General features: G+C 36.3%; 2 protein-coding genes across 4 annotated transcripts; one reads left to right on the top strand and one right to left on the bottom strand.

The window, feature by feature from the left end:
* LOC18778061 (disease resistance protein RPM1) lies at positions 647–4,269 on the top strand. The gene is made up of 2 exons (XM_007210329.2): positions 647–848; positions 1,016–4,269. Exon 2 carries the CDS (start codon positions 1,124–1,126, stop codon positions 3,980–3,982), a length of 2,859 nt encoding a protein of 952 aa, XP_007210391.1. The 5' UTR covers positions 647–848; positions 1,016–1,123; the 3' UTR covers positions 3,983–4,269.
* Positions 4,735–16,214, bottom strand: LOC18777211. Of its 3 annotated transcripts, none has more exons than XM_020564592.1 (13): positions 15,540–16,214; positions 15,080–15,118; positions 14,249–14,367; positions 13,987–14,084; positions 13,543–13,904; positions 12,520–12,588; positions 10,484–10,566; positions 9,612–9,950; positions 9,422–9,528; positions 7,973–8,130; positions 6,660–6,856; positions 5,387–5,434; positions 4,735–5,297 (listed from the first exon to the last, which is right to left on the bottom strand). In XM_020564592.1, the coding sequence occupies exons 1-13, from the start codon at positions 15,843–15,845 to the stop codon at positions 5,033–5,035; spliced, it is 2,190 nt and encodes a 729-aa protein (XP_020420181.1). In that variant the 5' UTR covers positions 15,846–16,214; the 3' UTR covers positions 4,735–5,032. The 3 variants fall into 3 exon arrangements, with proteins under 3 accessions (XP_020420181.1, XP_020420180.1, XP_020420182.1); XM_020564591.1 differs by having other exon boundaries at positions 13,987–14,096; XM_020564593.1 differs by lacking the exon at positions 5,387–5,434 and having other exon boundaries at positions 13,987–14,096.

Raw genomic sequence — 19,714 nt, forward strand, 5'->3', positions numbered from 1 at the left:
TCGGAAAAGAAATAGGAAGCTGTTGGGTAGCTCTTAGAAAGTAAACTTTCAAATAACGTATAGAACGTATTAACCATTTCTTAAATGGGAGATTCTCCAATAAGTATTTAAGTTAAGAATTAGTTACATATCTAATCTCGGGCATTGGATTGCATTCATTAGATGTGTTGATAGATTTAAGGGAGACTTTGGAAAAGCCCAAAGGAGAGAGAAAATTTTTAAAAGAAGCAAAAATGGACAAAATTGCCCTTATTTATTTTTTGATTTCCTAAGAAATCCTTTACATTTACATGTCTTTAGTTTGAAAGTTGAGAGGTTATTCTGTCTTTTTTCAAAAAGCTTTGGCTTTTTCCAAAAGTGAAAGTTTTTTTATGGGTAAAACCTAAATTTACTTAGATTTTAATATGCAACCAATCCTTAACATAAAATACTAATCGGAGAATCTCCCAATACAAACTTATGAAGATATTTGTTAACACAACCTTTTGTGGATTCACACACGCAGATAATAAATGTAATGCTTTTTTTTTTTCCTCAGTCAATCTTCTCAATTACTTGTGAAGAGGGTCGTGATGTAAGACATTAATGCGTGTGTATATATTATATGTATTGATGTTGGCATTCATTTGAAGTAATATATGTCAGCTTGGATAAGATCACTAGCATTCCAGATCACACATTTGTTGTCTGCCCTATCCTTATTCATTCTAGACTACTAGTCATCAATGGAACAGAAAAGAAAAGAGCTAACAATCTTATTCCCACAAATTTGGGATATGTAAACTGGGTTTCGTGGAAATTGCCCACCAGCTGTGAAATTAAGCTTCACTGGAACTTCCCAAATTTAGGTAATTACCAACAAGTTTATTTCCCTTTATCAAATGAATTAGTCGCTTTTACTTTTTGGAGTCTGCTTAACCGTTAATGCTAGGCTTTGTAACAAAGAATATTATATTAGCACAAATACTAGTATAAAACTGCAGGGATTGAACTCAATGGACTTACTTGGATGCAGTGCAGCAGCTAGCCAAGTCACTTGGATATGCAGCCAATGTCTTGCTGCAATACAATTTCAGAGTGACAAGTTAGACTGTTGCAATGAAGTGAAAAACAATCCATATTGATGGCAGAGAGTTCTGTTAACTTTCTTCTGGAGAAGCTTGCAACCCTATTCGAAAAGGATGTACACCTGTTTGGAGGAGTTCGAGAAGAAGCTGTGTATCTGAGAGGAGAATTGGAAAGGATGAAGGCCTTCCTAAGGATCGCAGACACACTGCAGGAAAGTGATGAGGAACTCAAAGTCTGGGTGAAGCAACTAAGAGATATTTCTCATGAAACTGAAGACATTCTAGATGAATACACTCTTCTCCAGGGGCATGATCATGATCACGGTCGAGGAATATTTGGCTCTTTATACAGGTTGGGTTGCTGTATTAAGAATGCCAAAGCTTGTTACCGTATTGGTTCCGAGTTGCAAGCCATCAACTCAAGAATCAAAGAGATTTGTGAGGTTCACAAGAGACTTCGTCACAAATTCAGAAAGGCTGAACAAGATCCTGGATCCGACGACAGTGCAGGAAATACATGGCAAGACTGTCGAGGAGATGCCCTTCTTTTAGATAAATCTGATCTTGTTGGCCTTGATGAGCCTAAAAATCAGCTGGTGGGGTGGCTATTTAACGGCAGTTCTGGCCGCGAAGTAGTTTCGTTGGCTGGAATGGGAGGAATGGGGAAGACCACCTTGGCCAAGCAAGTCTATGATGACCCAGAAGTGAAGAAACATTTTGAAGTCCGTGCGTGGATCACTGTTAATCGGTCCTTCAAATTTGGCGACCTACTCAAAGACATGGTTCAACAACTCTTTAAAGCAATCAGAAGACGAATTCCACAAATCGTGGCAAACATGAATGACTATCAGCTGAAGACAACAATAAAGGAATTGCTGCAAAACCGGAGGTACCTGGTTGTTCTGGATGATGTATGGCATCTATATGAATGGGATGCTATAAAATATGCACTGCCTAGCAATGGTTGTGGCAGCCGAATTATGCTCACTACAAGAAATGCAGATGTAGCCTCCACCACGGGTGTACTATGTGAAGGTAAGGCCTATAACTTAAAGCCCTTACCTCCTCCCGAGTCTTGGGATCTTTTTTGCAGAAAGGCATTTCAGTGGAACAAATGCCCTTCTCATTTGGAGGAAATTTGTAAGTACATCTTAAGAAAATGTGAGGGACTTCCCCTTGCAATTGTTGCAATCAGTGGTGTGTTGGCAACAAAAGATAAACGTAGAATTGACGAGTGGGATATGGTTCGCCGCAGCCTTGGGGCTGAAATTGAGGGAAATGACAAGCTCAAGGATTTGAAAAAAGTTCTTTCACTCAGCTTTAATGATTTGCCATACTACCTCAAATCCTGCTTCTTGTACCTGAGCATCTTCCCTGAGGATCATCTGATTGAACGAATGAGACTAATCCGGTTATGGGTAGCAGAGGGATTCATCGAAGCAAAGGAGGGAAAAACACTGGAAGAAGTAGCAGATGACTATCTCCATGAACTCTTGAATAGAAGCCTAATGCAAGTGGCTACTACTACACCTGATGGAAGGGTCAAAACATGTCGGATCCATGACCTTTTGCGTGAGATCATCATCCCCAAGTCAAGAGATCAGAATTTCACCACAATTGTGAAAGACCAAAGCTTGCAATGGTTTGAAAGAGCTAGACGCCTATCAATACATAGCACGCTACAAAGTGTTCAGCCTAACAGGTCAGTTTCCCAGTTGCGTTCCCTGTTTATGTTTGGTGCCTCTGAAAATCCATCCATCTCTAAATTATTCCCAAGTGGTCTTAGGCTGCTAAATGTGTTAGACTTGCAAAACTCACCTTTGGAAAAATTTCCAGTTGAAGTTGTGGACTTGTATTGTTTGAAATATCTGAGCTTGAGGGAAACAAAGGTAAAAACTGTTCCCAGATCTATTGGGAGGCTTCAGAGTCTAGAAACTCTAGATCTTAAGCATTCCAATGTCAACCAACTTCCGGTTGAGATCCTGAAGCTCCAGCGTTTACGCCATCTTCTGGTATATCAACATGAATTTGTATCTTACGAACATTTTCATTCAAAAAAAGGTTTTAAAGTCATGTCAAACATTGGAGTTTTGCAAGCATTACAGAAGCTTTGTTTCATAGAAGTAAACCAAGATGGAGGCACCATAATAAGAGAGCTTGGGAAGCTAAATCAACTTAGGAGGTTAGGCCTCTTAAAATTGAGAAAAGAAGATGGGAAGGCTCTATGTTCATCTATTGAAAAGCTGACGAATCTTCGCGCCCTGTCTATAGCTTCAGTCGAAGAAGACGAGATCATTGATCTTCAACATCTACCTTCTCCTCCTTTGTTGCTTCAGCGGCTGTATATGAGAGGACGTTTGGACGCATTACCCCACTGGATTCCTTCTCTTCCCAGCCTAGTCAGATTGTCTTTGAAATGGAGTCAGTTGAAGGATGATCCACTCATATACCTGCGATACATTCCGAATCTTGTTCAACTTGAATTATGTCAAGTATTCCTTGGCGACAGATTGTGTTTCAGGGCTGATGGGTTTAGAAAGTTGAAGATTTTAAGCATGGATAAGTTTGATGAACTGAGATGCATAGAAGTGGAGATGGGTGCAATGGCTTCTCTTGAGAAGCTAAGCATCCAACGCTGCAAGCTTCTGGAGAATGTGCCATCAGGGATTGAACATTTAACGAAGCTGAAAGTTCTCGAGTTTTCTGATATGCCGGTGGATTTGATGAAGACGATTAGGACAGATGGAAAAGATAACTGGAAAGTCTCCCACATTCCAGAAGTTTATTCAACTTACTGGAGAGAAGGTGGCTGGGAAGTCTACTCTATAGAGAGCATGACTGATGGGGAGTACTGTCCCCTGCCCAGCAATCCCTTCAGCCATGAACTTCAAACTCGTTGGAAGTCCTGGAAATGATACTTGTGCTGCGACTGGGAATGGGAATGGGGTGATACATATCCTTGTAAATACGTCGTAAATACGATTATATATACTTGCATCTGTAATTAATACTTGTAAATTAATATGTAATGTAGTTGGGTCCAGGATCAGAGAGATTACCTGTGGCTGGTAGTTATAAACTGGTAGGTATGGATAGCATATGGCACAACTTGTACAAATTAAAATGGGTGTGAAGCTGCAGTGATCTGTAAATAGTATTAGTATCTGATTGTTTCTCCAATTTCATTTCCCATGCAACTTAACAACTCAATCCCATCAGTATCTCCACAGTAACTAATTCTGTAAATAGTATTAGTATCTGATTGACCCCTAATTCTGTTGCAATTATAGCAATGTTCAAAGGAACTCATCGTTCAGAGGAAGCTCTCAAAAACTATAGCAATGTTCTGCAATAACGGTAGAACAAGTAGAGCTCATTTTAAATAATGTTTTCTTCTCTTCTTATTTTTCTCTTTTTCTGCTTTGGGTGATCTGTCTGGGGATTGACAATGAGCTTGGAGATTTACTGAGGTGTTTGCTTGGCTAATGAGCTTGGAGAATTACTAAGGCGTTGCTTGGCTAGTGTGTTGTTAAAGGGGACCTAGTCTACACTATCCAAAGCCGGCGGCTGTATGGATTCGACGCCGCAACGTCCTAGCGACAACTTGCCTGCCTGAGCAAGATGACTAACTTGAGGTTGAGTCTGTTATATCATAGTTCATATCCAATAGTACCAAAATAACCAGTAGAAGCTACATTTCTTTTTCTTTAAGGAGGAATTTGATCATTACAAAGGTAATATGGAATCGTATCTATTATCCACCGATACCTGTCAAAATTTTCCAACTGAGTAACCAGTGCTGGTGTATCAAAAAATTTCCAGCTGAGGGTCTAACCGTCTAAAGAATGACCGTACCTAACTCTACCACCAGACTTTGCACTCTACAGCTGATGACAACTGTTTGCATGTCTACTGTTGATACATACAAATATACAAAAAAATTAACCAAACGGGCACAAGACCTTTTATGATAGGTTATCTCCTAAATATGTGAACACCCTTTTCTTAAACACTCGAGCTAGGTCTACAATTTCAGACTCCCGCATCTGCCTTGCAGTGCCATCAAACTTGTCACATATCTGGTCTTTCCTGGACAACCTGTTTGCAACATCGATGGTCAAGCTGGCCATGTCTCTGCTCTTTGTTAATAAACGCAAGACAGTAGCAGAATACGTCGGGTTTGATACCAGCCTGTTAAGTAGTATTAGAGCCTCCCGCATCAGCAAGGTCCTACACAACAATGCCCTCACAATATAAGCAAACAATTAAGAGATAGATAGGCCATTTTTGTCATGCAGATATACAGATATGGAACGTACTCCACAGAGACACATGACATGTATTCCTTGCAAGATGCAGAAAGAAGCCTGGAAGAAAATCTCAGTTCTCATAAATTATGCGGGATAGCCTTTATTCAACTGTTACAATGTACTAGAATGTGGGTACAATTGTTCATATGGTTAGTAAATGGCATTTGAATTTGTACAAGCATTCTGATAAATAATAAAAAATAGGAACCACTTGCTTTTCAAGTAATGCTATTTGTACACACTAAATTGACCACATTATGTGGCAGCTTAAATGTTTATGCCATGTCAATTAAAATGAAAACTGTTTTTTATTTTTTTAATTGTCTTTTATTAGGATTCTAATTAATTCTTTTTTGTTTTAAACCTTCTCCTGTCTCTTCTAATCTCCCCGACTTTTCTTCTCCTCCATTCACTGATCCCATCCATGGCTATTGCAAGGACCAATAAAATGAAATTGTTTCATTGGAGAAAACAATCCAACAGAAGAAAGACAATTAACAAGCATCCTTTCATGCCAACCGAGTAACCTCTTGCCTCTTTGATGACTCATAGCATTTAAACTAAAATGATTTTTCAGTTGTATGGATCTACTATATCAACAACTCAACCCAGCCCACTTGTCTATCTACATCATTGATTCCGGTAATAATAGCCTTTGGTGCTGCTGGCAGAAAAGAAAGACCAGTGCCAAAGAGTAATACGAACAAACAAAAAAACCATAAATCATGGATGAGATAAGAGCAGGGAGATGAAAATTCGAAGATATCATAGGAGAGAGGAGTGAGGGTCAGAGAGGAAAAGCTGAAAGATTATAAAAAATACCCTAAATTAATAAAAGACAATTAAAGAAAAAAATACAGTTGTCCATTTGAATTGACATGACATGAACACATAAGGTGGTCTGTTAAATGTGGTCAAAGGTGTGTACTAAGCAATATTCTTTGCCTTTTGTTTTTTAGCACACAAATTGAACTACAATGAAGTCAACACAAATAATAACAATACAACAAGTAATTATGAACTCATTTCAATGTCAGAAGAAGGAAAAAGGGAAATCAGGAACAGAGAAGACAGAAAGGGTAGGTGAAACTGCATTACCAGAACCATGATATCACCAAATAACTATGAGATATTTAGTGGCACTTACAATGAAAGTAGAATACAGAAAAATAGAACTCGGCAAAGTAATGCCCAAGAAAAGAATGTTTGATTCTTGCATCTAAGTAAAAATAAGAGAATATAAAATTCAAGGGCATCCAGAAACCTCTTACTCATCAATTACCTCTCTTTGAAAACCTGTGCATGATCAGCATTAACTGCTACTTCTATATCTACCTCTGATATCAAAACTTGTAAAATCAACATTAGAAAGTTTGCATCTTGATAGAGCTTGTAAGCCACAAGTATTTCGAAGCCAGATTTTTCAGATGAGGATAGGAAAGCCAGCAAAAGAATAGAATTTCTGCGAAGTTTCAGTTCCTGAAAATACAATAACAAGAAAGGAGTTGATATATTGAAATTCATATTACTAAACATAAACCTTTAGCTAAGGTTTGAGGGTTTATGAGATGGGACAGAAGCACCTCCACCTTCTCCTGTGTAATTCAAAGGCCCAGAAGCCCTCCAGTGAATCAAAAATACATAAACTGGGAACTGAAGATAGAATGATATAAGACTGGGAAAACAAAAAGTTAAATATAGAAGGCGATCCCACTGTACGGTATACCACACATGACAGGGGTGGGAAACAAAGTTCTTAATGCCATTCAGACAGAGGTGAGGCAAAAATATGGTTATCGATGAAGCATATGCAATGCAACTAAATTTTTTTACTTTAACAAGCAGAGATTTTAATAAAGGATCCTTTCAAAGGACTTTTCAAATCTCTCAGATTATAAAGATACCTTTCTCTTGACTTTGACAGCAAAACAGACATTTTGAATTGACAATCAGGCAACAAAATAAAATCCCAGCTCAACTTTCAACACGAAATGCAGCATTATCTACAAAGAAATAACACAAATAGAAGGCCTAAATGCATGGTGATTCACTTTTTAATTTACATTACCATCCTATTCCATACAGGACTGAATAAAGTTTGTTGTCTATGATAAGGTTTAAAGCCTGTAGATGAGGCTTCTATTCTCTTTTGAACAAAAGCTACAACGATAGTTTGCAAGTAACATGAATGGGTGGGGACCATTCCAGGAATAGGTGCACGATTAGAAATTCGAACAGAGACTACCTGGAAATACTTTAGTGCACATACAACCAATGTAACATAAGTTCTGTGAAACCAAAAGCAATTAGTATGGCAACTAAAAGATAACACATCACTCAGTCTCATCTCTAGTGACTCCACATAGATTAGTATGGCAAGTCATTTTCTAATACAAGTTTATGTCGGCATGCGCAAGTGTGGTCTCTTGTGACCCTACACATATAAATATGGCAGGTCATTTTCTACTACAGTTTTTTTCCATAGGAGAACAGGTCAATCTACACACTAATATATCTATAAGCAGAGCAAAAAAATAAATTACTTCAAGAAAAGTGTACAACTGAAATGGAGAGAAAAGCAGGGGGGATGCCTACCTGTAAACCATTTCCACAGCAAGTTATACAATCTGCCAATCCTTGAAGGATCATACTATACTTCTGGTAAGCTGAAGCATCTCCTACATCACCATCCATAGCACCAGCACCCTTCCCATCTTTATAATATGAACAGAACTTGACCAGTATTTTAGGACCTTCAAATCAGCAAAGAAACATAAGGTGTTCAGGGTTTAAGACAGGCAAGGAAGCTGAGTTGTGCAGAGTGGTAGGCTGCTCAAGGTTAGCTCTAATAAAATAAGATCTTCAGGCTTCACACAACCAAAATAAACAAGCAGTAGAAGGCTACCAGTTAGAGGGGAACAAATAGCTTAAAAAGCAACGTTTAAACAATGGACTGAACCTAAAACAGAACAGTACCAGCAAACAGAAAGGTTTAAGGTCATAGAATGTTATGAACGCATATAATGTGCACTAACAGTGAGAACGTTAAATTCTTGGTGTGCTCTCTTGCTTCACTCATTGTCATCTTGGCACAATTTCTTTTTATGTTTCCATCAGTTTTGTCATGACGAGGGGGGGCCAATTTTCTAATACAAGTTTATGCCGGCATGCATAAGTGTGGTCTCTTGTGACCCTACACATATAAATATGACCGGTCATTTTCTACTACAGTTTTATTCTACATGGTACATGCATCCATTGTTTGTGGATGGTGGTCAGCATGCATTTTTTGTATGTGCATGGTTCATGGAATTTGGTGCATTGGTTTGTGATATGCATGGACAGTGCAATGCATCTAGAGGCTTCTTCCATAGCTATATAAAGGGAGGTTTGTTCTCATCTAGAGGATTCTTGTACTTGTATTTCTCTCATAGTGAAGGTGGTAACACTCTGTGGACATAGGTAGGTTTTTGCCAAACCACATTAAATTCTTGGTGTACTCTCTCGTTTCACTCATTGTCATCTTGGTGCAGTTTCTTTATCTTTCCACTGGTTTTGTCGTGATGAGGAGGACTAATTTTCCGAACAATTTGTACATTGAAGAAACAGAAGAATTGTGCATGGAACACTTAATTTAAGATGAAATGTATGAAACTCCAAAATCGAAAAATTACAAAAAGTTTTGGAATATATAAGGATTTTTTAAAGCTATAGTGGAGAGGGATGGAGGGATGGAGGTATTATAGGACAAACTCTACAATGTAATAATCAGAGTTTGGTTGTTTGGTTGTTCGGTTGCCTTTTCCTTTTCTTTTTTTCTTTCATTGATTCTTTGTTACATTATGAGGTGGATATCTTGTCCACTTTGATAGTACTCTGTTTCGCTATCGATAAATTTATGTTTCTTAAAAAAATAAACGAAACTACACGTAGTTCCACTAAGCAATAATACCAATTACAATCACTATAAGCTCCAACTCCATGCAATTATTGTAAAAACAAAACAAAATACAAAACGAATAAACTAAACTGATGTGAACTTACAATTCAGTAGCATATATAGAAGTTGCACGGCTTGTATTCGCACCTCAAAACCAGCTGCTTTTGTAAGCAAATGTGAAAGAATTTCAAACACCAGTGTCTGGCCAAACCTGCCTCCAATGGGGCTCCATCAGAAAATGAGGAAAAGTAGCAGTATAGAAATCTCAACAAAAAAGGAAATTTTGATTCTTACTTTTCCCTCTCAATAAAGGGATTACTTCTCATTATAATCATATTCATAATAGAGACTGCTTCTAGCCTTACACCTGGTTTTGAATTCTTCATGGCAGTTTGTAGGATCACCTCAAAGAGAGAAACCCAGTCTATATGAGAAAACAAAGTTGCAATGCCATTATTCCAAATTCCATTCTTGCTTTGAGTTTCGGGATACGAAAATTTCATTCCAAGTGAGCATGCATAAGACATCTGATCCATGTTCACACAAAACAAGGCTCCTTTATTTGCACCTTCAGATCCATGAGGATTTACAATCTTGTTTCTACAGTGAAGTCCTTCAATCATGACATTGACCCTGAGTAGAGTGCACTGGAAAAATCAAATCAAAGTTGATAAGCATGCGAACACACAAAAAGAGAACACAGACAAATATATATATTCTATGTTTCATTCCATTGCCAAGGGGCAGATAGGAAAACTTAACTTAGTTGCTTCATTTACAAAACACACAAATATACATTTAAGTGAACCCACATCTCTTCAAATCTCCAACCCATTACGGTGGTAGCAGGGATGGCACATTAGCAATCACATCTGTTCATCTCTTCTTTTTATCCTTTTTTCAGAAAATAATTGTTTATATACGTGCTAACGCTTTTTACGTACTTCTTTCTGTAAAAGGGCTATGGCACCCTACATATTTTTATATTAGTTCCTTGTAGACATATGATGAACACCAAATGATGATACTCTAAAGTAGAATCATTTTTAAAAAAAGCAGAGTCAATGGGGATCACTCAATCAGCAATACAATCACAGAGGTTTCTCGCTCCTGCAAAATCAAACTGGAATACAGAAAGAGCAAATGAGAGAGAGTATGTTATATACCTTCCCTCGAATTTCCTTTCCAGACTAATCAGGTGCTTCAGATACACATGCAGTATATGTAGAGACGCCTGAACAATGATAACCTATGCCAAAAATAACTGATTCACCAAAAAAAAAAAAAAAAAAAAAAAAGAACCCAACTGAAAGAGTTCAAGGAAATAACTAGCATACTGAACTTATGAAACTTCATTCAATGGTGACATACAATAGTGGACTTACAAAATGATATCAAAAATTAGAGGGCCTTGCAAGCAGGAATATTCTGACAAACAAAACTTATCATGTTGTAATACTGTATGACAAAATTAGAGCAAGGCAATGGGGTTCCAAATGCAATTATGAGAACATAAAGTACTAAATAATTTAACAAAAGAAAAAGTTATCAATCTTAAAATTTGTATCAACAGTTGAAGATGTAAAGATGTCAATGGTGCCAAAATTGATGGCAGCTACTCATTTGTCTCTAAAAATATATGGAATTAGCAGTACGATATTAAATTTTTAATGATAGCTCTTAGAAACACTTCAAGTTTCTAAGATCACAAGCATTACAAGTATAAAATCCATATGGAAGTAAACTACACACCAACAACAATTGCTTCTGGAACAAGGCTTAGCTGAGTTGAGCTTAATAAGGAGGCAAAAGTATATGTGAGACCATATTGGTGGCACCTCCCTCCATGGTGGAGGGTACGGGCTAGGCACTAAAGTTAAAAGACAAACAACGGATGGAAAGAAAGTAGCCCTCACCCTAGCCATAAAACCTTCGAAGTAATTAGTAAAATTGTTAATAAAAGAAAAGTTTTAAGGGTTAAGAAAACTAAGAAATTGAAACAAAAAAGGAAAATAATTACAGAAATAGAGGAATTGTGTGGTGCAGCCTTTGGCTAAAGTTTGCATGTCTGTGTCACTCCTTAACCAATGAAAACAACATTAGAAAACTTCCACCAGTCAAATTGCATTTCAATGTTACCTCACCCTGTGCAATAAACATACATGAGTCATAGCAATTGTCAAGTTTAAAATCTATTGTGTTGGTTTCTCATAGAGCAGACGGGATTTGGAGTTTGAAGCCTTCAGGATTTTTTTTCATGTAAATCATTCTCAAAGCACCTTCTGGACAATCCCTCTATTCCTTCTATCTTCACACCTTCCCATGTGATTTGGAGAAGTTCTGGGAAGATGTGCTATGTGGCAGATTTTTGGTTAGTGTGGGTGGAAAGAAATAGGAGAGTCTTTTATAATCTTAAGGGTGATGAGATAGATCAGTTATGGGATCAGATTCTGTTTTGGGCATCCTTGTGGACATCTACTTCATCAGAGTTTAGGGAGTTTACCCTTCATTTTTATCTATTTGTATTGGAAAGCAGTAGTACCGTAGAGATATTATTTCAAGTGAAATGTGGTAGAGTGGTGTCTTAGTTTAAAGGTTCTGATTGCTGTATTTTTGGTGGATTTCTTGTTCACCGATTGTACATATTGGTTTTTAAATAAAATTGTTGTTTCCTATAAATAAATAAAACAATGTCATTAATACCAATACATTTAAAATCCCCAACACCAATATTTTTAAAATCATGGACCTATCACATCCTAACAGACAACTACAGACTTTCAATTTTAGTAAGTCAATATCAGTAATCAACATCCCCAAATGTATCAGGTGGATTAAACTCAATTCAATTTTCTATTAATTAATTTGATCGTCCAACTTAGATGAAGTTCCATGCCAATCTAATCCAAAACTACAGGCTAGCTTAAATAAAAGAGACTAAGGAGTATTCTTTGAAGAGTACATCCTCTAGGAAGTAAAACCATAATTATATTACCCAGCGTATCAAAAGTTTCTTAAATCAAACATACCGAAAATGCATCTTATTGAACAGTATGTGGTCCCAACTCCCAATCCATAGAGTAAACTGAATCTAGAGTAATGTCAATTTACTCAAACTACACGTTGGTGGATAACAAAAATAAAAGTAGAACATCTATGAAATTGTTGCAAGAAGTCAAAGCACATCAATTCACCAACTTACATTTTCAAGACCACAGAGGTTGACTAATGGTTGAAATAAATCCTCCAACTTTACCATCCCACTTTTAGCCTGCAAAAAGAACAATCAACAGATACAAAATACTCATATCCAAGTTAAAACGAAAAAGGAATAACATCTCCGCAACACTATATGAATGGATTTTCTAATTCTTTTTCCTTGTTTTTTCTTTAAGTTCCACTGCACATGTATGGCATAAAGATTAAAGGTTAAATAAAGTAGCAAAATAAGACTTGGCCTGTATAAGAGAACTTAGCTCAATCACCATAAGCAGTTATACCACCGAAGAAAAAGAAAAAAGAAAAAAAATAATCTGTACTGTTACAGACAACTTGATACGGTAAGACATGGTGTCCCTTATAAAACTATCCCTTAAATATAAGTTTAACAATGATACACAGATTTTACTATTTACTTGGTTATGAAACAAAAACATTGTGAGAAGACCCCTCATGTATTGTGCATCAACCCAAGCCCACGAAATACATATAAAGATGAAATAAACAAATTCCAACAGAATGTATGATGACCAGATAGATTGGCCTGTTCATTACTTCACTTGACAATTAGTGCACAAGGTGGAATAACAGTAGGATCTAATGTGACTAACACCCTTTTTTAAATAGAAGTGGCTAACACCACCTTTAAATCTACAACTTCCTTGTTTCTAGCCATAAATTCTTTCTGAAATAGTCAAACAATCCAATGAAGATGTATCTCCATGTCCAAACTAAAAGAAAAATGATTACAACACAGAAGCAAACATCATTCATCCTCCCTCCTAATCCCTTCCCAACCATATATCAAATAATGATCTTTTTGAGGTTGTCATGAAAATCTTGGAGCAAGTTCTGATCATTATCAGCACATCTAAGTTTCACCAGAAGTTTCAAGTTATATTTTTGGCACTTGCCTTGTAATCTAGGGTAGTAAATTAATAAATTATAGAGTCTCGAGATTTTTCCTGTTTAAACAGTTATATGAAATTACATAATCAAAGAATACCTTGGTCAAGACAGAATAAAGATGAGACACCATTTCAGCTTCTGGAGTATGAGTATGAGACATTTGTGAATAGTACTTTGAAGCTGCAATAGAAGAGCTATCATCTCCCAGCTTGTCCATTGTTAATTTGGACGGCATTTTCATACCAATGCACCCAAAAAGAAAATGGAAATCTGTTTGGCAATCCATAAGCAAATTGCAAATTAGATTTCTTCCCAATTCTTGCTCATTTGGAGAGCCCCAGATAGCTAGTAATTTCTTGGAGAGGTCATCATATGTCCGCAGATCATCATGTGAGAGTGCTTGGGGAACAGCACCAATTTCATCAGTTTGAACGCCTGTGGCTTTAGAGGTTCGCACATCTAGCACAAATCACCATAAATAAAGACAGATGTCAGAAAATACAGCAAAAATAAAATGAAGATGATCTCCAACTTATCTCACCAGTATTAATACGAGAGCCAGGCTGATCACTTGAACACATTGCAGATTGAAATTGTCGAGAAACCTCATGATTGACCAGGACATCTCCAGATTTCCTGCTGCCAAGGGACCTTAAGATAATAATGGAACATAAGATAATGTAAAGCACCCCTTCAGCGTGATTAGTTTAATATACAACAGGCAGCAGATTGAAAATATCACTGGTTTATACTTGCACCATGTAAGGCCAATGCCATGCGACAGAGAAAAAGTTTGTACTTACAAATTTGTACTCTCAGAGTTCCTAGCAGCTGCATCTTTCTTTTCATTCATTGAAGTTACAAGTCTAAGCTGTTTATCTTTTTTGTCATTTTCCTTCCTTAGTTCAGAGGACTCTTTTTCCTGCAGGTATAGAACAATTCATTGAATATAGATACTTTCATAAGAAATAAACCCCAAATACCGAAATGCCATGATGGAAAATAAAGAGAAAAATCAATGGATTGCGAAACTGGATACTATCAGAAATAGAAACTGAATGCTCTTCATATGCACTCATATAAAGTTGTAAAATATAGCATCTAGTGTGATGGCGTAAAAAGTATAAATAAAAGCTACACAGAGCACCTCATTCTCCCCATACCAACATCAAATTTTCTGAAACTAAAATAAAATAGCTTGTGGTATAATAAAGTTCGGAATATGAGACAACATTAAGTTTGGAATGCTTCCCCTTATAGAACTCAGCCAAAGATAACATGCACATCACTCTAAGTATACATCCTGAAAACACAAATGCAAACACACGCACACAAACGAAAAGGAGAAGCATATAAATCATCTGTTATTGCCAATTTTTAAACCATAAAAAGCTCACTTAGGTATGAACATGTAATTCCAACTGTTAAGTACAGAAAACTGTATAATGACAATATTTTTCTTTTCAAAACCAATGAACAAGACTAAAATGCATAACACTATAGAAAAAGTTCACCTATTTGAAGACTTCTACCAAAACTACATTATAGTATGACTTGGAATAACTACAGCACAAGCAAACCAACGACAAAAGCACTAACAGCAATAGTGAAATTGCAGTAACAAATAAACGTACCAAATGCAAAAGCTTCTCCGAGACATGTCCTAGCTCCCTCTGCAATTAAGATTCATCAAACTTTGATTAAAAAACAAAGACAACAAAACTTCTACTTATTCTTCGAACCCAGGTCAGAAATCAAAGTATAAGCCGAAAATCCAGACATAACACACAATTCAAACGAAAATTAAGGAGTTTAAGATGCAGAACGATTCTAGAGAAGAAGAAAAACTGTTTCCTTGACATCTATTTTCCTTCATTTTAGGGACCATTTGAGTTAAAAACCCTTTTGTTAGCAACCAAACAAAACATAAATCTCTTGATCAACTATGGCCAATGCCACATAAATATTAACACTAACACACCCAATTTGTTACATATTAATAAACCATCGATTTTTTAAAAATTTAAACAAAAAACGGTATTTACTTTTCATGTATACATATAAATATATACAGCTATGCAATGAAGCCCTAACCTTCAAGCGGGCAATTTCGAGTTCTTTCTCAAGCTCAGGGCAGCTACTGGAAGAAGAAGGAGGAGGAGGAGGAGGAGCAGAATGGGAAATGCCATTGGAAGAGGACCTCTGAGTGAGCTCTCGCGGAGGGGAGTAGGTAATGGCCCTAATGGGATTGGAGTGAGAAGAAGACGGCAGCAAATGGGGGGGTTGAGGAGGAGGTTTGGGAGGTTTGGGGTGCTGAGAAGAGAGGGCTTGCTCTTCTACTTGGATCAATTGCTCCAAGAAATCTGTGTCCCAGTCTTCTTCTAATCGCTCTTCGCTCATCGTCTTCACTCTTCTGCACACACTCAATTTTCAAACCACTCACAAACTCACACTTTATGCGTCGATGATCGTTTGAGTTGGAGTAACTACAGGCAAGAGACTTTTCATAAGGCAAAACCAAACCCCGTACGGGTTTTTTGTTTCATCTTTTTAGCTGCTTGGTTGAGCTGTTTTTTTTTCTTTCTTTCTTTTTTCTCCTTTTTCTGTTTTACCTCTTCTTCTTTTTTCTTCCTATTTTTACCTCTTCACCGAGAAAAATTAACCTGACTTAAGAAAAAATAATAATAATCAATTAATTTGCATTTAACCCAAAAAGATGAATTAAAACAACTTAATCAATTCATTTGCATTTAACCAAACTAGATAAACGATTCATTAAATAAGAAAAAGGTTTCAAATAAAGAAAGGAGGAGAGAAAAAATCCTAATCGCTCTCTCCTTCTATGAATCCCAAAGAAAAACTCCATAGACGGTGGAGAAGGAAGAAGCATCATTGCTCCTCCTCCCCTCCTCTCTCCCTGCCTTTTTCTATTGGGTTAGTGAATAAGAAGCCCTTTGTGGTGATTTCTTCTAAGCCATTCTCATATTGAAGTTCATCACCCCTTTTAGGCATTCTATCAAATTTCACTCTCTAACACTGCTCATGTTCTCTAAACTTGGGGCTACATCATCTTCGACAGAGGTTGCTGCAAATCACTCAATGTTCTTTATTTGTTCGCTCTTATGCGTAGGTGGATCATTAGAAACCATGTTTTTCTCATATCTGTTATGGATGAGGTGGTGGATGTTGTCGCAACAAAGCTTCTTCAAATGGTGGTGGTAGTGTTCGTTTAGGCTCATGAATTGCATTAAGGGTTCAATTATGTTGGGCACATGGGCTTTGTTTGGACTTATGGTTAATTGTGGTAATGTGAGTTAAGAGTTTTAGTGTGGCTTTTATCCGCTTTAGTTTTGTTTTTAACATATTAGTTTGTTGCCATCTTAGGATTAGTACTTTAGATGTCATTGACGTCTTTGATTGTACTGTTGAAGTTTATCTAATGAAAGTTTATATTTGATAATATTAAAACAACAAAAAACGATTCATTGATTTGATTAAAGAAAACTTAGATTGCAAGAGTTAAAAACACAAACAAAACACACAGTAACTATGGATTTAAAGATTAAGTTATGATGACCTAAGGTTATGAATCTACCTAAGATAATCATGTTTTCTTTTCCTAAAGCCAATTCATATTCAATTATGATGTCAACGTTAAAGATTGTTCTTTCTAAGGTATGAACTAATGTCGAGATCATAAATTGTGTAACCCTATATGCAATTATACCATGTCAAGTTTTTAAAATTAATAGAGGAATTGGGCCAATATATGGCTTGGGCCTGTGGTGGTGGGTAAATAATAATGTCCTAGGTCAGTATTGAATGGTTCTAAATTGAAAATTATCTATTAATTGATAATCAGTCCAAATCAAAGATAAATCCTAAATTGCTTACATGTAAAAGCAATTTGGTTGCATAATTTATCTTAATTGATCCTGATTTATTTGCTTGCTTTCTTGAATCTTGAGCCTTCTGTGGCTTAAATCTTGGAGATTTAGTTATGTTAGTTCCACCACTTGTATCGATTGCCAATTGTTCTATGTCAATTGAAGGTGTTGTTCTTATTTACAATATAGGTTATAACTCCTAATTCGACTGCTATCAGATATCCCAAGCTGTTCCAGAGATTCATAGGCAACTCAATGTGGTAGCAGTCTCAGATTTGACACTATGTTTACTCGTTTTCTGTTCCTTTATTTCCTTAGCTTTGTAGTAGAGAAATAATAAAGTCCTCATTTGTCTTGAGGCATATAAAAGAACTCATACGGAACTAGTTCCCCATTTAATACATAATTGTTTGGTTGTCAATTTTCTTGATGTGCAATATATGTGATTTCTTTCAAGTCTATGAAAAATACACGTAGGATGACTAAAAAAAGCCTAGAGGGGGTGAATAGGCCAATTTAAGATTATAATCAATAAACAAAAAAATAAACTTCAGTTGCAAGATTGATATGGCTTATCAATCCTGAAACATGCTGAACATAAAATAAAGGAACACGCAAAGAATTATTTTATGCGGTAAAACCCCACCTCTGGAGAAAATTCACGGGACTCCTCAGCCCAATACAAATCCACTATAGAACAATGATTATAAGAAGTACTCACACACTTATCCTAGACACATTCTAGATAATGTTTATTGACTTCTTCGTAACCCAACTTCTGTCACGGGATGATCTTCGACACTCCTTTTGTTGAACGCAATACTAGTCACGATTGCTTCAAGCTCACCGAAGGAAAACCGCCACCACGGTATTGGTGCCCTCAAACGTATGAGTCACCGAAGAATGGCAAATAAATGCAATATGAATGAATAAAGTGTTTGATAAATCACCAAGTAAACATGGACGCTTGATGATTTATCTCAAATAAAAACTCAGCTTTCCAAAGTTTATGGACTGAAAATATGATAAGGAAAGCTCTACAAACAATGAAGATAAAGGTCTTATTTTGTAAGCTTTTTCTTTACAAGAAAGAAAACATGTTAAAACCAAATAACTTGATTTGCACGATTTTAATAAAATCAAATAGATATTTTCCTATTCTAATAATGATCACACGTAAAGCCCAAAACCAATAGGAAAGTAAAAACCCAATAAAGGAAATTTATGATAATCCCACCATTAAAGGAGTCCTAATATTCTTAGGTCAACTACCAAGAATATCTCAACACCTTTAATACTGTGATCTGATTAAAACTTGATTTGCAAGTAAATTACTTTAAAAGATAAGTAACAAATCATGGATAAGATAAAGAAAGAATCAATAAAAAGATATTGCAAAATATGAGATGCACTCCTAAATGGATTCTAATTGATTAAAATCAAGGAAGATCAAGGAAATAAAATCATTATTAGATTCCAAAAACTGTTCCTATTATGAGTGCATGAAAAATGACATGTCTTACCTTTCAGATCAAATGTCTCATACATATTAAGTCACAATTCTGGAATACGGGGATTGCTGAGTGTTTCAATCCTGCAATTTCTGGAAATCAAAGACAACAATTTTGCTTCAACCCTATAGCTAAATGACACTTCCAAACCAATACTAAGTTCTAGGAAATGCTAACACAATTTCATACTATCAGTCTATTAAAGTTTTATATTGCTAATAGTGGCACACTTGCAATTTAGCACAATCTCTCACCTATTTCTGAGGTTAGGAAATTTAGGCCCTTTTTGGTTCACGAAATGGATTTGAGGGGAAATCATTTCCCATGTCATTTCCCAAGGAATGGGAATGAATGATTCCTTTCCCATGTTTGGTAATGTCGGGAAAGTAATCGGGAGATTTCACTTTGTTTCCTTTCTCATGTTTGTTTTAAGTAGGAATGGATAATAAAGTTTGTATAAATTTTCAATTATACCCACATTAAATCAAATAAAAAAAGAATGCATTTAATGATACGTTGTAATTATAAATTGTTCATAGGGATAAAATAATGATGAAAATTGTGCATTGAATATTGGCTCATTTTCCCAAACTTTCCCATGAGAAGGGAAAATAAAACCCGAGCTAAGAGGAGGGCTTCACTTTCCCCCTTACTTTCCCATTTGCCAGGCAACCAATTCCCATGCCTGGACTTACCAAATATAGGAAAGCAATTGAATTCCCATTCCCAAGCCTCATTTCCAATGAACCAAACGGGGCCTAAGTGCTTGTGGGAATGGAGCAGGAAAAGGGCACTTAACAATTTCAGAATCATTATTTTCTTTTTCATTATTTTTGGATTTTTCTAAATTCTTTTTATTTTCAACTGTTAC

This window comes from Prunus persica, chromosome G5 (genome assembly GCF_000346465.2).
Source record: "Prunus persica cultivar Lovell chromosome G5, Prunus_persica_NCBIv2, whole genome shotgun sequence".
NCBI lineage: Eukaryota > Viridiplantae > Streptophyta > Magnoliopsida > Rosales > Rosaceae > Prunus > Prunus persica.